At 47.0% G+C, this 20246-nt stretch overlaps 1 protein-coding gene across 1 annotated transcript in view; it reads right to left on the reverse strand.

Moving 5' to 3' along the window:
* REEP1 (receptor accessory protein 1) overlaps positions 1-20246 on the reverse strand; it is a 69449-nt gene that overhangs the window by 12040 nt on the left and 37163 nt on the right. Inside the window, 4 exon segments of the mRNA XM_086463702.1 lie at positions 1762-1766; positions 2922-2961; positions 9839-10007; positions 13881-13931. Of these exon segments, the coding sequence (XP_086319828.1) occupies positions 1762-1766; positions 2922-2961; positions 9839-10007; positions 13881-13931 (265 nt within the window).

Consider the following 20246-nt stretch of genomic DNA (forward strand, 5'->3'; position numbering starts at 1 on the left):
AATGCCCCCTCCCCAAATACATGCAGCTGCCACGGTTCTCATATACAGCTGATTATTCAGTATCTGCTAGATATATTTATCATCTGCAAGGATTAAAATTGTTCCTCCTTCTCAACCGTGCCACAGGTCTCTGCAACAGCACCTGAGAGACGTTAGTTGGGAAAATACCACCAAACATAATATTTGTTAACGTCTTGAAGGCCAGTTCCAAGCAAGCATTTAAGCATTTACCAGGCACTGCCAAAAGACAAACAGATATCCCTGGAGCTTTTCACTCTGTCCTTCCTGAAGGGGAAAAAGAGCTCTTACATAACTGCACCATTGTTCCTTAATGCTGCAGCCTGACTTTCCACAGGCCATGAACACAGAAGAGATAAATCAGAAACTCGTGTATAGACCTGGAAGGAGTTTTGCCAGCAAAGGCCAGCCGCTGAACAAAAGCAAGAAGAGCTGGCATAGAAGCTGTCAAGAAGACATGCTGGAGTGTATATAGTGGAACACGCCTGCGTTTAGTGATGCTGCCCAGAGCAAAGGAGGATGAATGTCCTGAATTGTGTCAATGCTTCATCATGTGCAGACCGTGGGGGCCAGCTGGAGTGAGCCAACTGGGCAGGGAGGAGCTCCTCTGGGAGGCAAACAGCTCCAGCGGCAGAGGAGCCCACCACCGCTGACAGTGGCGGATCTGCTCCCGCACAGGGTGAGCTCACGCTGCGTTCAGCCTGGTCTTCGGTCTCTGCATAAAGGCACACTCCCATGGCACCTGCAGGCCATATCCTCATGAAACCACCATGGTTTGGCCCAAACTATTTTTATTCCATCCAGTGTTTCTCTCAGGGTATCATCTAGGGAGCAGGATGGGCAGACTTTTGCTCCCACCAGCCTGTGCTCTCCTAAGAGCTCTGGGGGTTTCTCTATGGGTCAGTCTGCGAGAGAAACAATTGATTTTCACCTGCAAGAGCAGCTTGCTCCTGCCAGAAAGGCTGCATCATGGCTCTGAACCAGCCTTTAATACGCCTGCTTGAGGTAAGGCTTGACTATCTGCCCATGTAGTTTATAAACTCTTTGGAAATGAGGACTGTTAATGGTTGTACTCTGAAACTGGCTACACAAAAGTTTGCACCAAGGAAAGATGAGTGCCAATAGTTCAGGACAACTTAGTCCTAGCTAAATAAACTTAGCTTCTTTCTTCCCGCTGCTTTTCGTGGCGCTGAAAAAATGTGTTCACATTATGTAGTCAGCTCTCTAAGCTACCAAAGCTGCACTTACAAGGGAGCTTTTAAACACAGGCCGTTGCCTGAGAGTGCATTAATGCATCTATTGCCTTGGAGACAGAGAAAAGGCAGCCTGTGGAGACAGAATGAACCCTCTATGAGGTAGAGCCTCAGCATATCCCTATTGACATGGGACTGGATTATGTCAGGGGTAAAAAAAAAAAAAAAATAGTAAGACAAGCCAATCTGAAAGACAGGGCAAGCAATTTAAACCAGATCAACACGACTTTGGGACCAATTTGTAAACATATTGGACTGATTGCTGCTTTAGCATCATTAAATGACTCTCCTAAGATTAACTCATGAGTATTAAGCACTTAAAGATTCAGTGATTCTTTTTATAAATAACACTTTGAAGTCAAATCCATAAAATTGGTTTAGGCTAAAATTAGAAGGCTGCTAATAAAACGCACTGTGAATACAAGTGTCTCATGGTTGCTTAAACAGATACCACCTTAAACGGGCTCTGTTCTCCTGCACAGTGCCACACTCACCCTAAATGTGCCACTGCAAAGAACCAGAAAAGGACAACGGGGAGGGTGACAAACCGAGTATGAGGGCTGGTTTGCCACCTCTGCAGAGTGCAAGGAGTCAGGCTGGGATCACCGCCCTCCGAGCGCTAATGCTGCCCAGGGCTGCCTGGCACAGGGGGTGCAAGGCAGGGGGAACACGCGCCCTAGTACCCTGCAATGCCACAAGCCAGCAGCGATGGCTGCAGCACGGTGGCAGCAGTGTGATCCTTCAGTCCCTCTGCTGCCGTCCCCAGGTTGATTGCAGTGTGCCAAATAAACGACAAGCACATGAGATGAGGAGTAAAGGCGTTATCAAGGTCTCTGGCTTCCACCAACGTGAGACGCTGTCAGTCTGGATTCCTTCTTTCTCCCTAGACAGGCTGCTTGGCAGCCCCATGCTCTGGCATGCCCAAATCAGAGGCCTCCTTCTCCTTCCACCTGCCACTGGGACAAAATGCAGAAGCGACAGGGCTCAGCATTAAGCAACCAAACTAACTGGTACAGCATTGAAAAGACCACCAGCAGCTACACTGTTCGCTACGCTCCTAAGTTCATAAACACAATAAACACTGGGGACGCTGGGAATGTTTTTCAAAAATGGCTCCAGCACAGACTGAAGCAGGTGGAGTCTGTTCGACCTTATTTTGTCATCCCGAGGTCTGCTACGGGGCTTTGCTATATACCCTGCTCATCCCAAACACAACTGTCCTCTCCACCAACAGACACACACGTGCCAGTCCTTAGGGAACAGAGCAAAACAGGGCTGAGACTGAGGGAGGTTTGCTCTTGCTGCGTTCCCAGTGGTTTTACTCTAGCGTTGGGGGCTACAGGGCAGAGAAGTGACACTGGTGCAGCAAGGACAGTGGCACATCCTCTAGAACAGAAAGGACTGAGGCTTTTCTCCAGAGAAACGCTCCCCAGCCCTGGGCAACCCAGGTCAGTAAGGTGAGAAGCACCGCAATACTTGCCACCAGCACACACAGAGCTCACCAACTCCCTCGCAGCCTGGCCTTCCCCTGGTTTGTTCCCCCGGTGTTAGGAAACCCAGTGAGTACGAGCGGCAGGAGCAAGCCAGGCTGGGGAACACAACCATGCCCGAAAGGGATGCGTGGATATCGAGGCGCAGGAAATCCAGCACTCACCTCTGAGGAGTCGGCATACCGAGCAACACGTGCACACTGAAAGAGGAGCTGAGCATTAGAAACTCATCAAGCTAAGATACTATCTCTCAGAAAACAATTGGCATCATTTTGAGGTGAACTTCATGGCCCCCGTGTGCATTAAGAGTCGATCATCTCTATTCACGAGCACAGACTCAGGAACGTGCCTCACCCCAGGCTACATGCCTAATGGGTGCTAAGGCTGGGATTACATACAGCTCCCTGGCTCTGTTCTCACATCACTAAACAGAAATAACTCCTGACTAGAGGGGTTGGGAGTGTGGATAAGCAATGGGTAACACGGTGCAAAAAGATGTAAGATAATAAACACAGGGTGCAATCCTGGGACTTGTATTGCTACATGCCTGCATTGTTTTCAGTAGATTCAGATTTCCACAAGCACTGGTGCAGCCATTCATGCAGTTTCTGAAGGAAAATTATCCACAGATTCCTGATCTTCCTAAATCAGGAATGTGCTGAGGAGTCCTGCAGAAATTATATTTGGTGGAATTGCCATAAGAATGGAAGCAACCAAGAGAATCGCACTGAACCCTTCAGTGTAAATGCAGGTGATTCACAGCGGTTCATAAAAGCGTGACCTTTACAGCCGCATCTTGTGGGTAGCTTGTGTTCCACGAGACAGCCTAGAAATAATTTCCAGTTTGAGCCTTCTAATTCAACCCTCACAGTGGCATCAATGACACCAGACCAAAAAAGCTTTTGAAGAAAAAGAAGGTTTGATCTCCGCACAATTTCTTTGGTCATGATTATCCTGCACTGAAGACACTGAAAGTTCTTCCATAGTTTCACAGTCATTTTAAACCTGCATAAACCAGTGCTGCTGCTACTGAAAGCAGATGATGTCCCACTGCCCCTTGCACTCCGGCCTCCACCTTCCTTGTCCCGTTGCTGATGTCTGTGTTGCTGCTTTCTACTGGCTTGAGGATCTGACCCAGGCCAAGAGCAACCTGGAAGCAAGGAACAGCATTTAACTTGAGCCAGCTCCCTGACTGGGGTCAGCATATATGAATAACATTTAAACATGTCCAAGGGAAAGGATGGTATGGGGCAGAAGCAAGCAGTCGGATCATACCCTTTCAAGAAGGCTGCTGGCTCACATTTGCTGGATGCTGCCGTGAAACTATGGCCTTCATATAAAAGAGATGAGTCTCAACCGACCTCAAGAGACCTGCTGTGGGTCTAGCCTCTGATTTTACACAGAAGATAGTTGAACACAGTTTTACGACGGTTTATTCTCCGAGAACTCATACAACATATACATACAGGTTGTTCTCATGCATCTTTCTGCAGTTTTTCTGCAGGTTGGTGAGGACTGAACTATCCAGACATATCCTGAATGCTGATCTTCCCCCACCTTTGTTCTGTCCTGCAAAGCCTTCAGCACTTAAGTGCAAAATGAAGAAACCCTCTTGATTCTCTCCTGCACAGAGGAGTGGAGAGTATCACACTGCACATTTCTGCTTTGGAATCACCCAGAATGATCTCTGCCTGGGGTAAGCTTCAGGAGAAAGGGCACTCGGTCTGGTCAATACAGAGGGTGGCTCTGTAACAGGTGATCCTCTGGCCCAGACAGCGTCAGCTCTGGGCACTGCCCGTCCCGTGGTGCAATGCAAATCTCCTGCCGCTGAAATATGTCTCACTGACTCACCCCAAAGCAAGGCTGGCCTCCAGTGCCCAGCCCACACTGGAGGTTTCCACTATGTGACACAGAGGCCAATATCCCACCCCTCAAGTCACATCTGCCATCGCAAGGGAACAAGTTCTATCTGCCCTGTCCAGGACGCTCTTAAGGCAGTACTTAAGGTTATGAAGTGCAAAAGCCCCCCACTGTTACATAAAGACATGTCTGTATGTGGGTTGTTACTGGACATTTGCCAGAACAACAGGATTGCCTTAAAAAATATTTGGAAATGCTGTTCTGGAGCTTCCAGTTTTCCCTAATGACGAGCAGCCACATGACATTTACAGTTCCCAAAGGAAAGGGGCAGTTCTGCCTGTGGAAGAAGCAGAGGTTGGAACAGGCATCGAAGCTAAAATATCACAGGCTGTCATCAGGGTGCCAGGACACTAAATCAAGAAACGCTGAGCTAAGAGCAAAGCAAAAGATCAGATAAAGAGGACAGGCAGTGGGCCTGCTCTGTGGAGGAAGGGCAATCATCATGTTTCCTTGGTGTGTGTTGAAGGAAGGCGTGCACTTGCTTCACTGGAGCAGTGGCAATGCCTCACGTCACGTGCCGGGGGGAAGCCACACAGGAATCATGGCAAAAGCAGCTTTTGCCCCTTCATGTCATCTGCGTGTGGCTTTTGATGGGTGTGAGGAGAAGCATAAGGGTCTTTCTGTGGGATGGGTGTGAATACATGCGGAGCACTCGGAGCACCTGAAGTCCACGATACGCTGGGCAGTCCCACTCGTGGGGATGGCCGTCCGCACAAGCGGGGCTGCTCAGTGCATACGGCCATCACTGAAAGGCAGCAAAGAGAGCAAAACGTAGAGGGGGGGGGGGAACCAGCAAAAAGTAGAGGAAAAGAAGCAGTAATTCCCCTTGTCTCAAAGGCAGCTGTTGCATATTATGATTCTTGGCCTCATAAGACACCCTTCAGCAGGCAAAAATAAACCTTTGCTGTGTCTGTGTATGGTCGTTACTAAATGCCAAGCTCTTCACACGGTGCTTTGTGTCAAGAGGGGGTTCAGAGAGTCACAAATCCATCTAATCAGCACCAGTCACATTATAAAAATAACAACAATGGAAATGAAACAAGCTGAGTGGTTATTTAATGTAGCCTGAGTACAGCGTGGACCTGCAGCCAGCTTTTGGCCACCGCCAAAGCCCATCGGTGTCAGGAGAGTCTTTTCACGGGTTTTAGTGAGCTTGGAAGCATGTCCAAGAGATGTGAAACCAGAACCTGAACCGCTCCTGGTGCTCACTGGGGGAGTGGGGGGGTTTCATACCAACAAACCTGAGTTTCAGCAGTCTCATCTGTGCAGGGAAGACACCAGACCTCTCTCCATTCCCCTGTCTTTTCAAATCACTTTCAGATTTCCCATCTGCTCGTAAAAACACAGTCACACAACAGGACTGGAACTAGCAACACCAAGTTCCACACCAGATCCGGCTATGTTTTCATTGCTCAAGGAATGGGACCCACCTAAACTCCTGTAACCTCAACCTCAGGAGCCACGCTTGTCTTTGCCCCGCCGTCGTAAGCGAGGATGTGCTTCCGTGCACCATTTGTTCAGTAGCAAAGCTGGCTTGAGGACCTTCCAGTTCCTGGCCTCTTGACCTTGTATCTTCCTGAAGGCCTCCCAAAACGAGTTACTTTGGAGGCTGCCAGTAAGGCAGATCAGTAAATTGGTCTGAGTTAAAAATTATCCCTTAAAAATAGTACAAGAAAGTATTTTTAATGGGGATAAAACTCAGGATTTCTTCCCGAGTCTACAGCTCTTTACTACTGAATAGCCTGAGTGAACACAGCTAGGCTGAGGGTAGCACTTGACATCTCGTTATCATAAGGCTGCTATTCTCTCTTTGACGTGGCTGCCTCTCCTGTTGAGAAATTAAAAGCCTGTGCTAGAAGCAAAGCTAATTCTTCAGCTTTTGTACATCCCTGAGAGCCATATGAGAGAAATAAAAGGAGCTATAAAAGCGCCTCTATAGGCAATCTGTGTATGTACTCTTTCATCAAAGACTATGACCCCCAAAGGACTGAGTGATGCTCACACACACTCCCAGGCATGGGGATGCCAGTCCCAAACCGAAAAGGGTTACGACTGCTGCAGCAGTGCTTGGCTTTTCCACCTGTCAGTCTGGCTGTGGTGTAGCAATGCTCCTTTCCTCAGGCAAATCCCACGGGCAGCAGCACTCCCCAACACATCCAGTCAAAATAACACTTCAGGTTCCTGTCCCTGCCACGGTTACTGATCATTTGTAAATTCAGGCAGTGATTTTTGAGAGCTGCACTTGCAGAGAACTCTAATAGGTTGGTATGGACGGAGGATGTAGGGAAACGGGCGGGGGCAGAAGCACCTGAATGAACAAATGGCAGAAGAAGGGCCATAAGAGTGGCACCCAGACCAGCAAGTCATCAAGATCCCAGCACACCCACATGCAGCTTCGCAAATCCCTGGACTGGGAAACAAAGGACAGAATAAAAGAAGGGAAAGCATAAAAAAGGGACATTGCAGATGTCCAGAAACTTCTCAGAGGCTGCCAGTAAGGTAGACACTCAGAGGTAGTGGCAAGACAGAGCACTGCTACCACAGAGAAACCTTCTTGCAAAACTGGGGTCAGTCCATAGACAGGACTTTTCCACAGGTATTTTACATGTTATGATCACTGAAGTAAGGTGTACAGGAAAGCCACATAAGAAATCTTCTAAGGTATTGACCTTAAAATACACAAGCATCTTCTACCATGTATGGCTTTCAGGACTTGGGCATGGGAAGTACAATTTGTTGTTTTGCAGACACACCGAGGAACAAAGGCACACTCCAGGTCATACCAGTATTTCACAATACAGCAGAGTGTGAATTCATGTGTCCTCACTCACACTCTTGCCTCCTAACCACCACACTGCTGCTTCTGCAGACACAGGACCTCTTCCTTCAAGCCCTCCCTAAAAGTCTCCATAAAGCAGGACTTCTACTCTGACCAAAGGTACTATGTTTGCAGTCCCTGCCACGCTCTCTGTTAATGTTCTTAAAGTCATTTCGTCTACCCCAGCTACTGCTGTCTGGCTTTCTAACACCTGGTGGCTTCCAAGACATTTTACAAGAAAGGAAAGGTCTTCAGCTGAGTCATCCTCATGTCAAACAGATAGTCCGGGGTATTTTTGCTGACTCCCTCTGATGTCAGACCAAGTCCTATTATCTCTAAAGCACGAATATAAAGAGAAGTCCAATGTTTCCGTGAGACAGTGGGGACTGCTGACATGGACATTTGTGCTTTCTGAGGGCTTTGGGACAGGAAAAGCAGCTGTGTGTCAGCTGTTCTGTAGCCACTGCTCATGTGTGTACTCACATATGCACACAGTATTACATGTATGTACAACAAACAGGCAGTAGCAGATTCTGTCTGTCCCTTGCTGACATGCAACACTCCAAGTAAATAAATATGGAAGGTGGAGTGATGGGAGCATGTTTGGGCTTGGTGTGCCTAGAACAGTGGCGTCTCACTCTGAATACGGCCCTCGAGACGTGATACAGTCTGGCTGACAGATCACACTCTTCCACACACACACACACGATAGTCATGACTGATCAACTCACCCCCCTAGACATTCTGACTACGTACAAAATTGTGCCCACACAAAACAGCACAAGGACTGGAGAGACCACATCTCTCACTTAATCTGATTAAAAGTGAGAGCAAAACTGTGGCTGTAGTCTTCACACGGCACGATGCCACCACCTGTGAGTGAAATCACCCCCTGGAGGTGCCTTTCTGTGTTGTCTGGTGGAAAAGGGCCCCCCCCCCCTCCCCGCAAGCAGGCTCCTAGATCAGGGACCTCAACGAAATCACCAAGTGAGATGGGACAGACAGAGGTCGTGTATACAAGACCTTACATAAACATCAGAATGAAACCACTGTCCACCAACATTAGCTACTTCAGTTTACCTGTAAAAAGAATTTATTCAACAGATGATGTTAAAAAAAAAAAAAAAAGAATAAACAGAGAAGTCTGTGAGCTACAATCCTCAGAATTTGTAAATTGAAGGACACTCTTTAGGAAGGACAAGACAAGACATTTGTAATACATTCCAAAACGAAAGCAAACTAGAAGGGGCAGCAGCCTACACAGGCTTGAAACACACTGACTGTTTGCACAGACCTCAACATACACAAGCTGAAACTGCTAAATTTCAAACTTGCCAGCATATGTTTCACAAGCTACCAAGTGCAACACGCCTGCAACTTTCTGTGGCCTCTCATCACAGCAGTCATGTTGCATGATCTTTGGTGGTGTTTGGGAATCCCAGAAGCCATCTGGACCCCCCTGCTTGGGATAACCCTCCACCATGTCTCCATTTTTGAGTTCTAATCTGCAAAGCTATCTCCAATTAAGTATTTTGGATCTGGGCTCACAAAGATTTCTTTAAGCAATCTTGAAATAAATTTTTGTAACAAAATCCTCAGGAATGGATCTTATTCTCACCGTGATGTTTCTTCCCTTTGTTCTTTCAGAATCTGAAAACAAACCATTCCCCTTCAGAGAGACTTATTTTCCGTAACAGTGCTTATGCAGACAGGCTTCATATCATAAACAGCTGTCAGATCTTGGGCTCTGCTTCTAGGAGTGCTTTATATAGGTTTTACTTCTCAGCAGGCTTCAACAGTGATAAAGTTTTGGAACTACAACTGTCAAGTGTTGTAACAGCTACTGTAGTTCAGAAGAAGCACAAGTGGGCCTAATTCAAAACAGATATCCATTAGAACTCACATTTATGTTTAGATGACATGAGAGAGGCTTTATCACCATATGGGGCCTTTGATGATAATATTGACCCTCGCCCACTTACTGTACATTCTTATCCCCTCTTCTTGCACTTCCATTAGCCCCTCTCATTGAAAACACACCACGGTTTGCAGCCTCCAGTCCACAGCCTAACTTTTCAGCTCAAGTTGCAAGGACTGGGGCTGCCTCCCTTGCATGCTCAAGTCCCGCCCTTGGTACCAGCCAGGAATAGTATCCATCAAACGATGATACTGTTTTCTCTCTGAAGTGCCAAGAGACTCAACAGCATGTCTGTGTCCTGTGAATGCTGGTATGTGCTGCCTGCCATGTCTGTTTCTATATATTCCTGCCAACTGCATGACTTCATTCAGCCCTGCGATATTCCAGACAACACAGCACTGAAAATAACGCTGGCACTTACCTGAGCTGCCAGTGCCTTCTGATGCACTTCTGGATGTTTTTGGCTGGCTCTGTTTGCTACTTGTTCGTACAGTGACCGAAGAAGGAACAGTGCTGCTGCTGTCTCCACGAATCGTCGAGAGATCCTGCATGCTAAAGCTCCTCAGTCTCTCAGACAGGGCCCCCTGTCCCTAGTTAAACAAGCAAGCAAATAACACACATGAAAGTTAGATTCAACAGTGTATTTTGAGCCTTTCTTCTCCCTTGCTCATTGAAATCCACCAGGACAACACGAAGAGAAAAAATTGCCTGGTCCAGTAACCTAGAGAGGACAAAAATGAGTTGTCAAAAGTGTCACCTCCCTCTCTTTGAGCTTCCTTTTGGAGTAGTTCTATGCATAAAGTCATTCACACTTCTGACAGCAAGCATCTATTATGCTTCAGTGCAGTCATTTGAGCTCAGAGCAGCCTTGGCCACATCTAAAGGAGCAGGACGTTGGTGTATCTTTCTAGTAGGTACTTCCCTGCATTAGGATCTGAGTCAAATAGGTGCTCGGCTTCAGAAACACAATTAAATGGTCTGCATCAAAATAACTCCCTTCTAAAGTTAATTATCCATGATGATATTCACCCAGCCATTCTCAGCCATACACAGAACTTCCAGAGCACAGAAAATTTAATATTTTTAAGTAATAAAAAGTTATTGTTAAATGCAAAGAAATATTCCAGTGCTTTTTTTCATGCAGCTTAAGGAAGAAAGTAACTAACACAGTTGGTTTTTTCTTTTCAGACTAGATCTCAATCAGGCAACACATTCTTTCGTGAAAGGAATGTAGCTGGTCTTCGTAAAGGATGGGATGGTTAAAAAACACCTTTCATTAAAGCTATGCCCCATTAAAAAAGTTGACTATAAGCATATCTCTTCCTGAATTCTGTAACCCTCATACTACACACCACTGCCACAAAGCAAGAATGCCAGAAAATACAATCAATACAGAGCCTACCTACCCTTCTCTGTTGACTACATTAAGTGACATTCAGAATATAAAGAGCGTAAGTGATAAAAAGTACATTTAGGTTTTAATGTTCTATTGAGGGGGGAGGGTCTGAAAGATACTTCATAGCACACAGTCTTGAAAAAAATACTGAAATAAATACATAGAGCCTGATTCTAAAATCATTGCTAGTGCAAATTAGGAAGAATTAAATGGATGCTTTGACCGAGGTAAGATCAGAAAGATGGCAAAGAACTGTAGATATTGCCCTGTTTAACAAAACAGATAAGGCACATTACAGCAATTCGGACACCACTTTTACCCAGACTTGTCAAAGCAGTATGTAAGTGGATGTACAGCCTGAACACTGCCAGGGGGCTCTAGGTTGGGGCCGGACCAGAATACATCACTGCTCCCTTCTGGGCTGCAGATTGGAGCATCCTGCCCACAAAACACTTATTATTCCACAATAAGACTTATCATTTATTAACAAAAGAAAAAACAAGTTAATGGCTTTATTTCACTACAGAAAACATTTAGCACAGCACACATCGTGGTCTGTATTTGGTTAAAACAATCGTGTGGAAGATGAAGAGCAGCTGTTTGGGGGATTTTTGTTTACCATCTTGGCCGTGATCGTACAGATGCTTTTCCAACTGCTACAGACATGGGAGAAGTCCCAGGAATTTCAGCACACCGTGTGTCTGAACAGAGGGAAGATCCAGGTCCCGAAGCTATGTCTACACCACAGGCCAAAGGCATGTTTGCAGCATGTCCACATGGATCTGGGCTGGTTTTATCCTAGAGAGCGTGACCGCAGTCATATCACGACAGTAGCGGTGGTAACAGCATTTCACTGGGTCAAGAGCAAAACAGCATGATGGTATTACAGAACCTTTTGAAAATAGGGGCTGGAAGGGCTGTGGGACTGTGGATGACATCGCTTCTCTCTCTTTCCCCTCGCTGAACACCAACTGCTCTGTCAGAATGATTCTGCTGGCAGTGTGGGACCTGGATTTTGGGGACTTCATCCCCTGGAAGGGGACCCAAGCATGAAGTGGTGCTGGAAGACTGAGCCTTACTCTCCCTGGGCACAAGACTACCTGACTAGACTCAACTTCTACCTCATCCAGCTTCTCCTAGGACACAGACTGTCCCCACAAGCATGGCCCTTCCGATCCAGTAGACAGTGACTTTGCTAGATAGCAAGGTTTTGGTGGCAACAAGTGGGATGAGGCATCTCTCTGTTCTCCACTCACTATAGTGTACCTGCTCCCAAACTCACTTGATTTTCTTGCCCATAGAAAAATTCACCCTGTAGGAAATTTCACTCTGTAGGTGAAGGTATGGCACAAGCTGAAAGCAGGCTTCCTGCTTCCTTCGCCTCTTCTTCTCCCAGGATCCACCAACCTCACTAGGTCCGTACATGGGACAGTTCTCTCTTTACAGGGGCAGAGGAGGGCCAGGCTGGGGCAGGGCTCAGTGCTACTGAATAGGACAAAAAACAAATACTAAAAAGGACGCAGCAATATCACCCCCCAGTAACTGCTAACACTTGGTATCAACCTTATGTAGATTCATGACACTACCAACGGTATTAGGGCATCGCCCGTCAAGACAGGGATGTTTAAGCCACAGAAGCTCATCTGTGATTCTAAGTGAAGTTACAGCTTCCATCCATGTGACATAGTAATTAATCTAATTTAGGTGCACCTACCCACTTCAGTCAAAATCGCAACTGTAGTAGAGATGTACCTCACTTACTCACATTTAGCACATTCTCTTCTTATATTTGCTTTAAAGAGTAGGACAAAACATTATCAAAATACTGAGCTTTCAAAGCCAGCTAACCTGCATACCACCTTCCTCTAAATGTGGCAGACATCATCTCCAGAAAAGAACATTAACCTCTGTGGGCCCAGAGCACAAACACTGATGCAACCAATATTTGCTTGGAGGGATCAGAAATCTTGATGCTTTCCAAAACCTGAAGTCAGTATTGTGACAGGCATTGTAAGAGGCACTCCACCAGAAATAGCTCGAATTGTCTTAATTACTTTACCTCTCTATAATTAATCTCTGCATTCACATTTGAAGTAAAACTTTTTAGAGGGAGATGGATTTAGGAGTCTGGAAAAACTGGGTTTACATCTAATGGAATCATTCATTAAAAATACTCCACATACATCAGTAGCTTTACATAGACACTAGGTAAAATTAGGCACATAATTTAAAAATCTGCAATTTATATAACAGTCCCATTAAATATGATCCAAATATAAACAAATAACAGTGTCTAGATTTTATCATAGCTTCAGTCTGACAACCTGAAAGAATTCTGCAGACATTATTTAGGCTTCAAAACACCTCTAATACCTACAAACTTCATTTTGCAGATGTGGAAACTATAACACAGCACGGTGAAGTGACACAAATCAGGAGCCAAAAAACGTCAAGTCGGAAAAGAGAAGCTTTTAATATGATCAGTGTTAATACAGGATGGCACCCTCTGGCCTTTTGCTTTTTAGGATCAGTAGTTAATGGACAGGCAAGGGAACACTAAGTCACACCCACCACACTCCCAGCACAATACTAAACCTGTTAATGTTCTCCTCTCTTTTTGCTGTAACTTCGGTTAGCAGCTCTCCTCCACACTAGCAGACAGGTCTGCATGCATGTCCTGGCCTCACTAGCTCCACTGCAATCCCAACCATCTTAATGGGATCACAGCACTGGGAGAGAGGCTCCCTTTATCCATTAGCGAGAAAACAACAGCAAACACAGCAGCTTGGCCAAGGCAGTAGCAACAACCTGAGTTACATGGGGTTTCCACATAAAAAGCTCCCTGCCTGGCTGCTGGACTCTCTCTGATTGCCAGCAGAGGACTTGGAAGGCATTTTGCTGATGAGATCAAAGACAGGCTTTTAAAGCTCAGCACGCAGGATCTACCCACTGGAAGTGGAGCAGACAGCATCTGGCCTCAGACCAATCTCAGCTGAAAACAGTTCTAACTGGTCTAATGGGGAGGCAGACGTTAGTTAGGGGTTAGTATAAGCACTCAGCAGATTACCTGCCCTTTTTTCTGGTCCAAATACAAGTGTAAATGAAGTAGCTGAGAAACCTAGCAAGGGAAAAAGAGAGAGCCATTGTGGCAACACACATAAAAGCTTTGAGAATAAAGTCTATTTGAAGCATAAGTAATTGAGGCGAGACATGAGCATGACACGAGGCACCATGTGCAGGGACTCGCAAACACATCGAACAGGGACACCCACCTGCGGACTACACCTTTGCACGTAGGTTCTCCCTTCCTCAGCTTTCCCAGAGAGATGGAGAAACCACTCCATAACCCCAGCTGACAGGGTGTTACCTAGCAAGTGTGTTTAAAGAGTAAAGCAAATTATAAACACAACGGGCTGCCACTCCACTCCTTGCACTTAATCGATGCTTCCCACTGGAGAAACCCCCAGTGTCTGGCCACCTCTGTAATCCAGACTTAAGATTATTACGAACAGAGTGCATTTATGACTAATTTAGGCACAGGATTAGGTGAGGGACACATGGCAGTCATTTTAGTCCTGGTGAGGGACAGGTCTTCCGAGAAGTTGGGTAACGCTGGGGAACTACTCACGGCGATGAGTGGGAGTTTGCATGCAGAAGCGTATCGCGTCTGGCTGCAGGCAGGTCCTGCTAAGAGCAAAACCATCGGCTTTATGCTCCGAGCACAGGTCTGAGTGAAGGAGGAAATTGCTTCTACCACCATATGAACACAAATATCCTTCAAGCAATATCCTTATGGCCAGGGCCTGCACGCCATGCCTAGCCTGGAACAGCTACTCGGTTTGGAGATGTCAGGCAGCATTAAAGACTCAAAGGGAAATCGGCTGACATTAATGTTGATGGTGGAAACTTAATTTCATCCACCCTTTTTGTTTGTGCAGTTCATTTCCTCTCCTGGGAACTGTTTGTTATTGTCTCTCCCAGCCTGGTCTCTCTGTATCAATTTACTGTTTGGTTCCGCTGTCCTGTGCATTCGCTGGCTATTGTCTGCTTCTTGGAGGCACTGACGAAAAAGCCAACAAGAGAGATAAACTGGGAACAGCTACCTGGATTGTAGCTCAAACAGCATTGGGCTTTTATTGATTTGGGGAAAAGCGATTCTCAAGGACTTAAGAATGAAAGATACACCCCGCCATGACAGGAACAGTTCACAAAATGCTGTGATCAGTGGCACGCTACCATGTGTTTCAAGGAAGCCATTCATTGTTCCTCTTCATCGGTGTACTATAGCTCAGCCGTGAGATCTTTGATTTTGGATTCCAAATAGAGATCCTTTAAAGGAAGCTACTTCCAGAAGCAGTGTGCTCAGCCCTTCTGAGATAACACGAATGGGTCTCCAAAGGTTTCTCAAACTGCATGCTCTAAATCGCTCCTGACTTCTGCAGCTCTTGACCACGTCACAGACCGGGGCACACAGTGTGGCCATTACAGATATGGTACCAAGCAGATTGGTCAGAACTGTCCTCTGATATGTTTGGTAAGTGAAGAAACACTCTCTCTCCGAGCAGTGGGATCTAATGATAACAAAGAGGCTTCATCCAGCCCCTTAAAGGAGAGGATACACCCCAGTCCCTGTCTCCCTCTTTCCCAATTCAAGTAAAAGTGCAGTCCTCCACTGTCGTGCCACAAAAGGCAACATCTCTCTCCTGCACAAGTTTTTGCTCCAAACTCACACAGTAAATAAGTCTCAATTCTCATGGAAAATTAGGGATCTAAATAGTGACTTTCAGGCAGTTGCACTGGCTAGACCAGCCAGATACTAGAAATTAATGAAAAGATGCTGTTTGACTAGGGAGGATAAAATCTAAATCATCACCAGCATTCCCCTTCCAGTGCCCCGGTTTAAAAACCAGCAAATGCACTGGGAAACTTCCCAATGAATTTCTTGGGCTAAGGAACCCTACAGTAGCAGAGCTGCAACCCCCCAGGGGGTGGTGAACCCAAAGGTGGAAATGGAAGTGACAACGCTGGACCAGGCATGTGGTTGCGAGCTGGAGCAGGTTGGGAACTGCTGACACTGCACTCCTGAACCTTAAGGAGGTGGATGCACATACTGAAACCCTCCCGCTTTCGTCTGCATGCCTGGTCCTTTTAACTGACAACCAGAGTGATTTTTAGCTCTGGCAGCACCGCAAGCCATATTTCCCCACGCATGAAAGGCTCCTGGACTGTTTCTCAGACTTATTAGGCACAAATGGGCTTTTCATCGACACCAGTCATGCATGCCTGCTCCCTCCACCTCATTTATCATCTCCTGCCAAGGCACTGTGCCCACTGCCAGCAGCACGCTGTGCCCCACTCCCCTTCCTAAAGCTGGGCTGTCCCAAGGGGCACGCAATGGGCCACAGCACCAGCTGCTGTGCAAACAGGCCCTGGCCTACCCACAGGAAGGCAGAAGAAGGGCAGAGGAAGGTACATTATCAGAAACCTCTGGGTTACAACGATCTGTTGGCTGTGGGATGGTTTCTGCAGTTTTCCTTTGAAGAGCAGAGTTGAGGCTGCAGCTGGGGGATGGTTAAGTGGTTGGGAGCAGGATTTGTCTTGGGGGTGGGAAAAGACATCAGCCTGTTTGGAAGAATTGATTTGTTCAGGGTGAGGAATAAGGATACATGCCAACAGGCTTTGGGAAACCCAGGAGCTTGAAGGAGAGGGTCAGAGAGCTGGGGGAGAGTGTAAAACTGGCAATGGTGGGTTGTAGAGACAGAGGAGGCAATGGGCAGGGTCTTGGAAGGCCCTGGGCAGGGTCTTGGAAGGCAAGCAGTGAGTAGAAGAGTTGGGGATTGGGGACAGGGCAAGGCAGCAGGTGATGGGAGGCTCAGGGCGACAGGCAGAAGATGGGAAAGTCCTGGGAGCGTGGTGACAGCAAGGGAGTACCTACCAGTGTGCTGGAGGAGGCTGGTGCTGCCTCCAAGCCAACAGCACCTCTCCTCACTGCAGCCACACGTGTCCCAGCCGTTTACATTACAAACCTGACTGGTGTCAATGAAAAGCCCACTTACGCCCAGGCCTCCACCTGATGGCTCCACTGCCTGGCCAAGGCTTGCACCTGCCCCGCTACTGGGGCCATAACAGCCTTGGCTGCTGCTCCCCTTCCGCTGCAACCCAAAAGCAGGCTCCTTTTCTCCTTCTCTTCTCCTCCCCCGAGGTGAGCTGGAAAAAAGGCGGCGGTCAGTGCCCAGGGTCCTTCGGGAGCAGGAATGGCTGAACTAGTTGGAACTAATTGAAAACACATAAAGAGCAGCAGGATTTACTGCCCGGTCATCTAATCCCGCCACTTAGGACTGACCCACTTGAAGTCACAGCGTGTGACAGAATGACCAAGCAATGAGGACAGGATTAGAGAGCTCCAAATAAGATTATGTTCCTTGGTGGGGATGCAAGCTGCTGGGGGCAGGAAAAAGATCTGTGTTGAGCACCTAGGAGGGGTAATAAGACCAGCTATCCAATGCTCTGTCTGCTTACAGAGCATCAAAAATAGACTTTCCAGAGAGAGAAAACACCCAAGCGAGCCAGCTGGGCAGACTCAGGGTACTTGGGACACTGACAGCTCCTTAGCCCGTAAAACGAATTGGCACAGGTTTGTGCCAGTGTTAGCACAACTGTGGCTTCAAAACAAAACAGAGCAGGGGGAAGGGAGCGGGAGGAAGGGGAAGGGAGACAAGCCTGCATTTGGCTAACTAAAACTGTAGGCTATTTAAGATAGAAAGTGGAAAGGGCCAGGGGATCAGAGATAAGGAAGGTGTGGCTGTACACAGCTTGCAGCATCTTAGCCTGTGGTACATATATAAGCAGTAGCCTGTCACACACAAACAGCAATCAGAGCCAGCCACCCTGTGCTGCAGGATGGATAAAAAGAATTAAGAGATGGGGCTTGTCCAAAGATCTTATCACCAAAGACAAAAGACCATGAAGGGCCCTATGGGAGCACGAGAAGATCCGTTAGCACAGCTCAGAGAGAGAGGACAGGGCTATGCACAGCAGCAGACACGTCTCCAAGTACAGGAGCCCTTAGATTTACGCTAGTTTACTGAAACCAGGTCTGTACAGAGTACACTTTCAGCCTAGCAGCTCACTGTGTATTTGCCACCAGAAGCTGCCGATTTGCTAAGTCTGAGCGTCCATTTCTTAATACAAAAGCATCTTTTCCTTGCCCATTAATCCAAGTGAAGCGGGAAATTAAGACAGACCTTCACATTCACTTGCTGGTAAAAGCCACGTTTTCCATGGAACTGCAGGAGCTCAGTGCTTCTGAATATAGGGTCATCCCTATCTAAGTTCCAATTTTAACATGATCCATTAAAGGCCAAAACCCAATGAACCTGTTCAGGGCTCAGTTTCCCATCTACACTCAATGCTCATCACAGGCTAGCTGGGTACCCTTAAACCTTGGCATCAGGAAGGCCAGGATAAGCCTTAGAAATAGTACTCTCTTTCTTCCCTCCCTGGAAATGTCCCCCTAAGGACAGCACTGCCGTCTTGTCTGGCATCTGTCAGCTCAAAGTGTTTTCCAGATAATTAGTCATTTAAACTTCTCTCACGCAGGATAATCTAGCTCTGTTATACCTCCTTCCCAAGTGAGCAAGTAAGGGTGTTGACATACATTTAACAGCAGCTGAAAACCAGGGCAACAGAAGCTGTTACCACCCATACCTGCTTGGATTGTTCCCCTCTTGGAAATGGTTCCCTTCACAGCAGCAGGGACAGCTAAATGGAGACATGTCTGCACCCAACCCATCAGACTTCACATCCCGAATACCTGAGGAATCCCAGCTCAGCACTTCTGTACTGCAACACATCAGGCCGTAAATACAGCCATTCAGCTCTCCTTGCCCAAAAGACAACAAATTCAGTTTGAGAAGTGCAAGGGACAGAAGCTGCTTTAATCGTTCCTGACTATTATACCATGAAGACTGTAAATGTATTAAGGGTGTGGTTCCATGAGCAGCAGAGCTGATCTGCCTGCTTCCCATGGCCAGGAAAGGAAGATCATGCTTTCCATTCCTCTGACCATACTCCTCACAATGCAGTTCTGTCCCTTCCCTTGTGCCAGCTCATGAGACACATTTGTGGGCTTGAAAAACCACATTCCCTTTCTTTCTCTTTCTGGGTTAGCTTTCTGATAGAGATAACCTGAGGAGGTCGAAAGAGCTGGTGCACAGTAACCCACCGGGAGCAGGAGCATCACCCCATTTTGGAGGAGAAGGGCTGTCAGATCAGCTCACCCTGTCTCTTGGATCTGCACCCTGAGGCACACGGAAGCAAGCAACTTGCTGGAGGCCATGTGATGAAGCTGTGAGGGAAGCCATGAGTCCTACTGTTCCTCACATATTCAGAGTAATTTAAATGTCAAGGCTGAAGCAAAGACAGGAACAGTCCTTGCTTTGTTGTAAAAATCAATCGATCAATCCAGTAACAACCTCTCAATTTTATCAAGAGATCATTTTCCCCTCCCCAAAGTAGCGCCTTCTGGTCCATTTACAGGTTACAATATCTTAACTGTTTTCTCTCAAGTTGGGCTGGCAGATGTGCCATACAACAATACCACACAAGTCACAGGGTTGCTTTCTTCCACCACTGAATGGAAAGCTTCATTAACTCATGCAAAACAATGGCTTCCTTGTACCCTGGAGACTTCTCCCTTCAACCAGCTGCCCACTGCCACCGGAGCCACATTTCAAGGCAGTACGACTCTTAAGAAAACCACCAGAAAAGCAGAACAGTGGGAAGAAAAACTGTGGTGCTAACTGTTCATTCAGGTTGAAGAGCTGATGAAGACCCTGTTGCAGTCCCGAGATGAACAGGTTGGCAATGTGGGTCTGGGCTACTGTTAAGCTTCTTGTATTCAGGAGTCAGAGCGTCTTCGGGATTCACACATAGTTTCTCAGTCTGTCCTAAAAACAGCTCTAGCACGGAGAGTCTGCAGCACCTTGTAGGAGAGGGGGCTCAGAGCAAAGGCACTGCTGCAAAATAGGCATTCCCAGAATCTATTTACGTCCATGGTGCAACTTCTTCAGGCTTACATAGCAGCAGCAGAAGTGTTCAGGGTCACAGAGGCATCACACAAATGTTGTTTCGCTGGGCATGTAACACACAGCTTTGCCTTAGCTCCACGTTTATCCCAGGTTTGGATTAGCCAGCAGTCCCGGGGTTAGCAGAGCCTCCCCACTGAAGAGCAACAGTTCAGAAGAACTGAGCCAGGCCTGACAGCCACACTCTGCACAATGCTTGGCAGGGAAAGGGGAAGCAATTTTTGGCTTTTCTTCGGAACAGAATATAGCTTTTGCATATCCTTGCGATCCTATATACGATGGCATAGCCCAAGGTCTCCCCACTTCTGTAACACCTTGCATTCAGCATGCTTTATAGACTTTATGGT

Source organism: Leptosomus discolor, chromosome 4 (genome assembly GCF_034619465.1).
Source record: "Leptosomus discolor isolate bLepDis1 chromosome 4, bLepDis1.hap2, whole genome shotgun sequence".
NCBI lineage: Eukaryota > Metazoa > Chordata > Aves > Leptosomiformes > Leptosomidae > Leptosomus > Leptosomus discolor.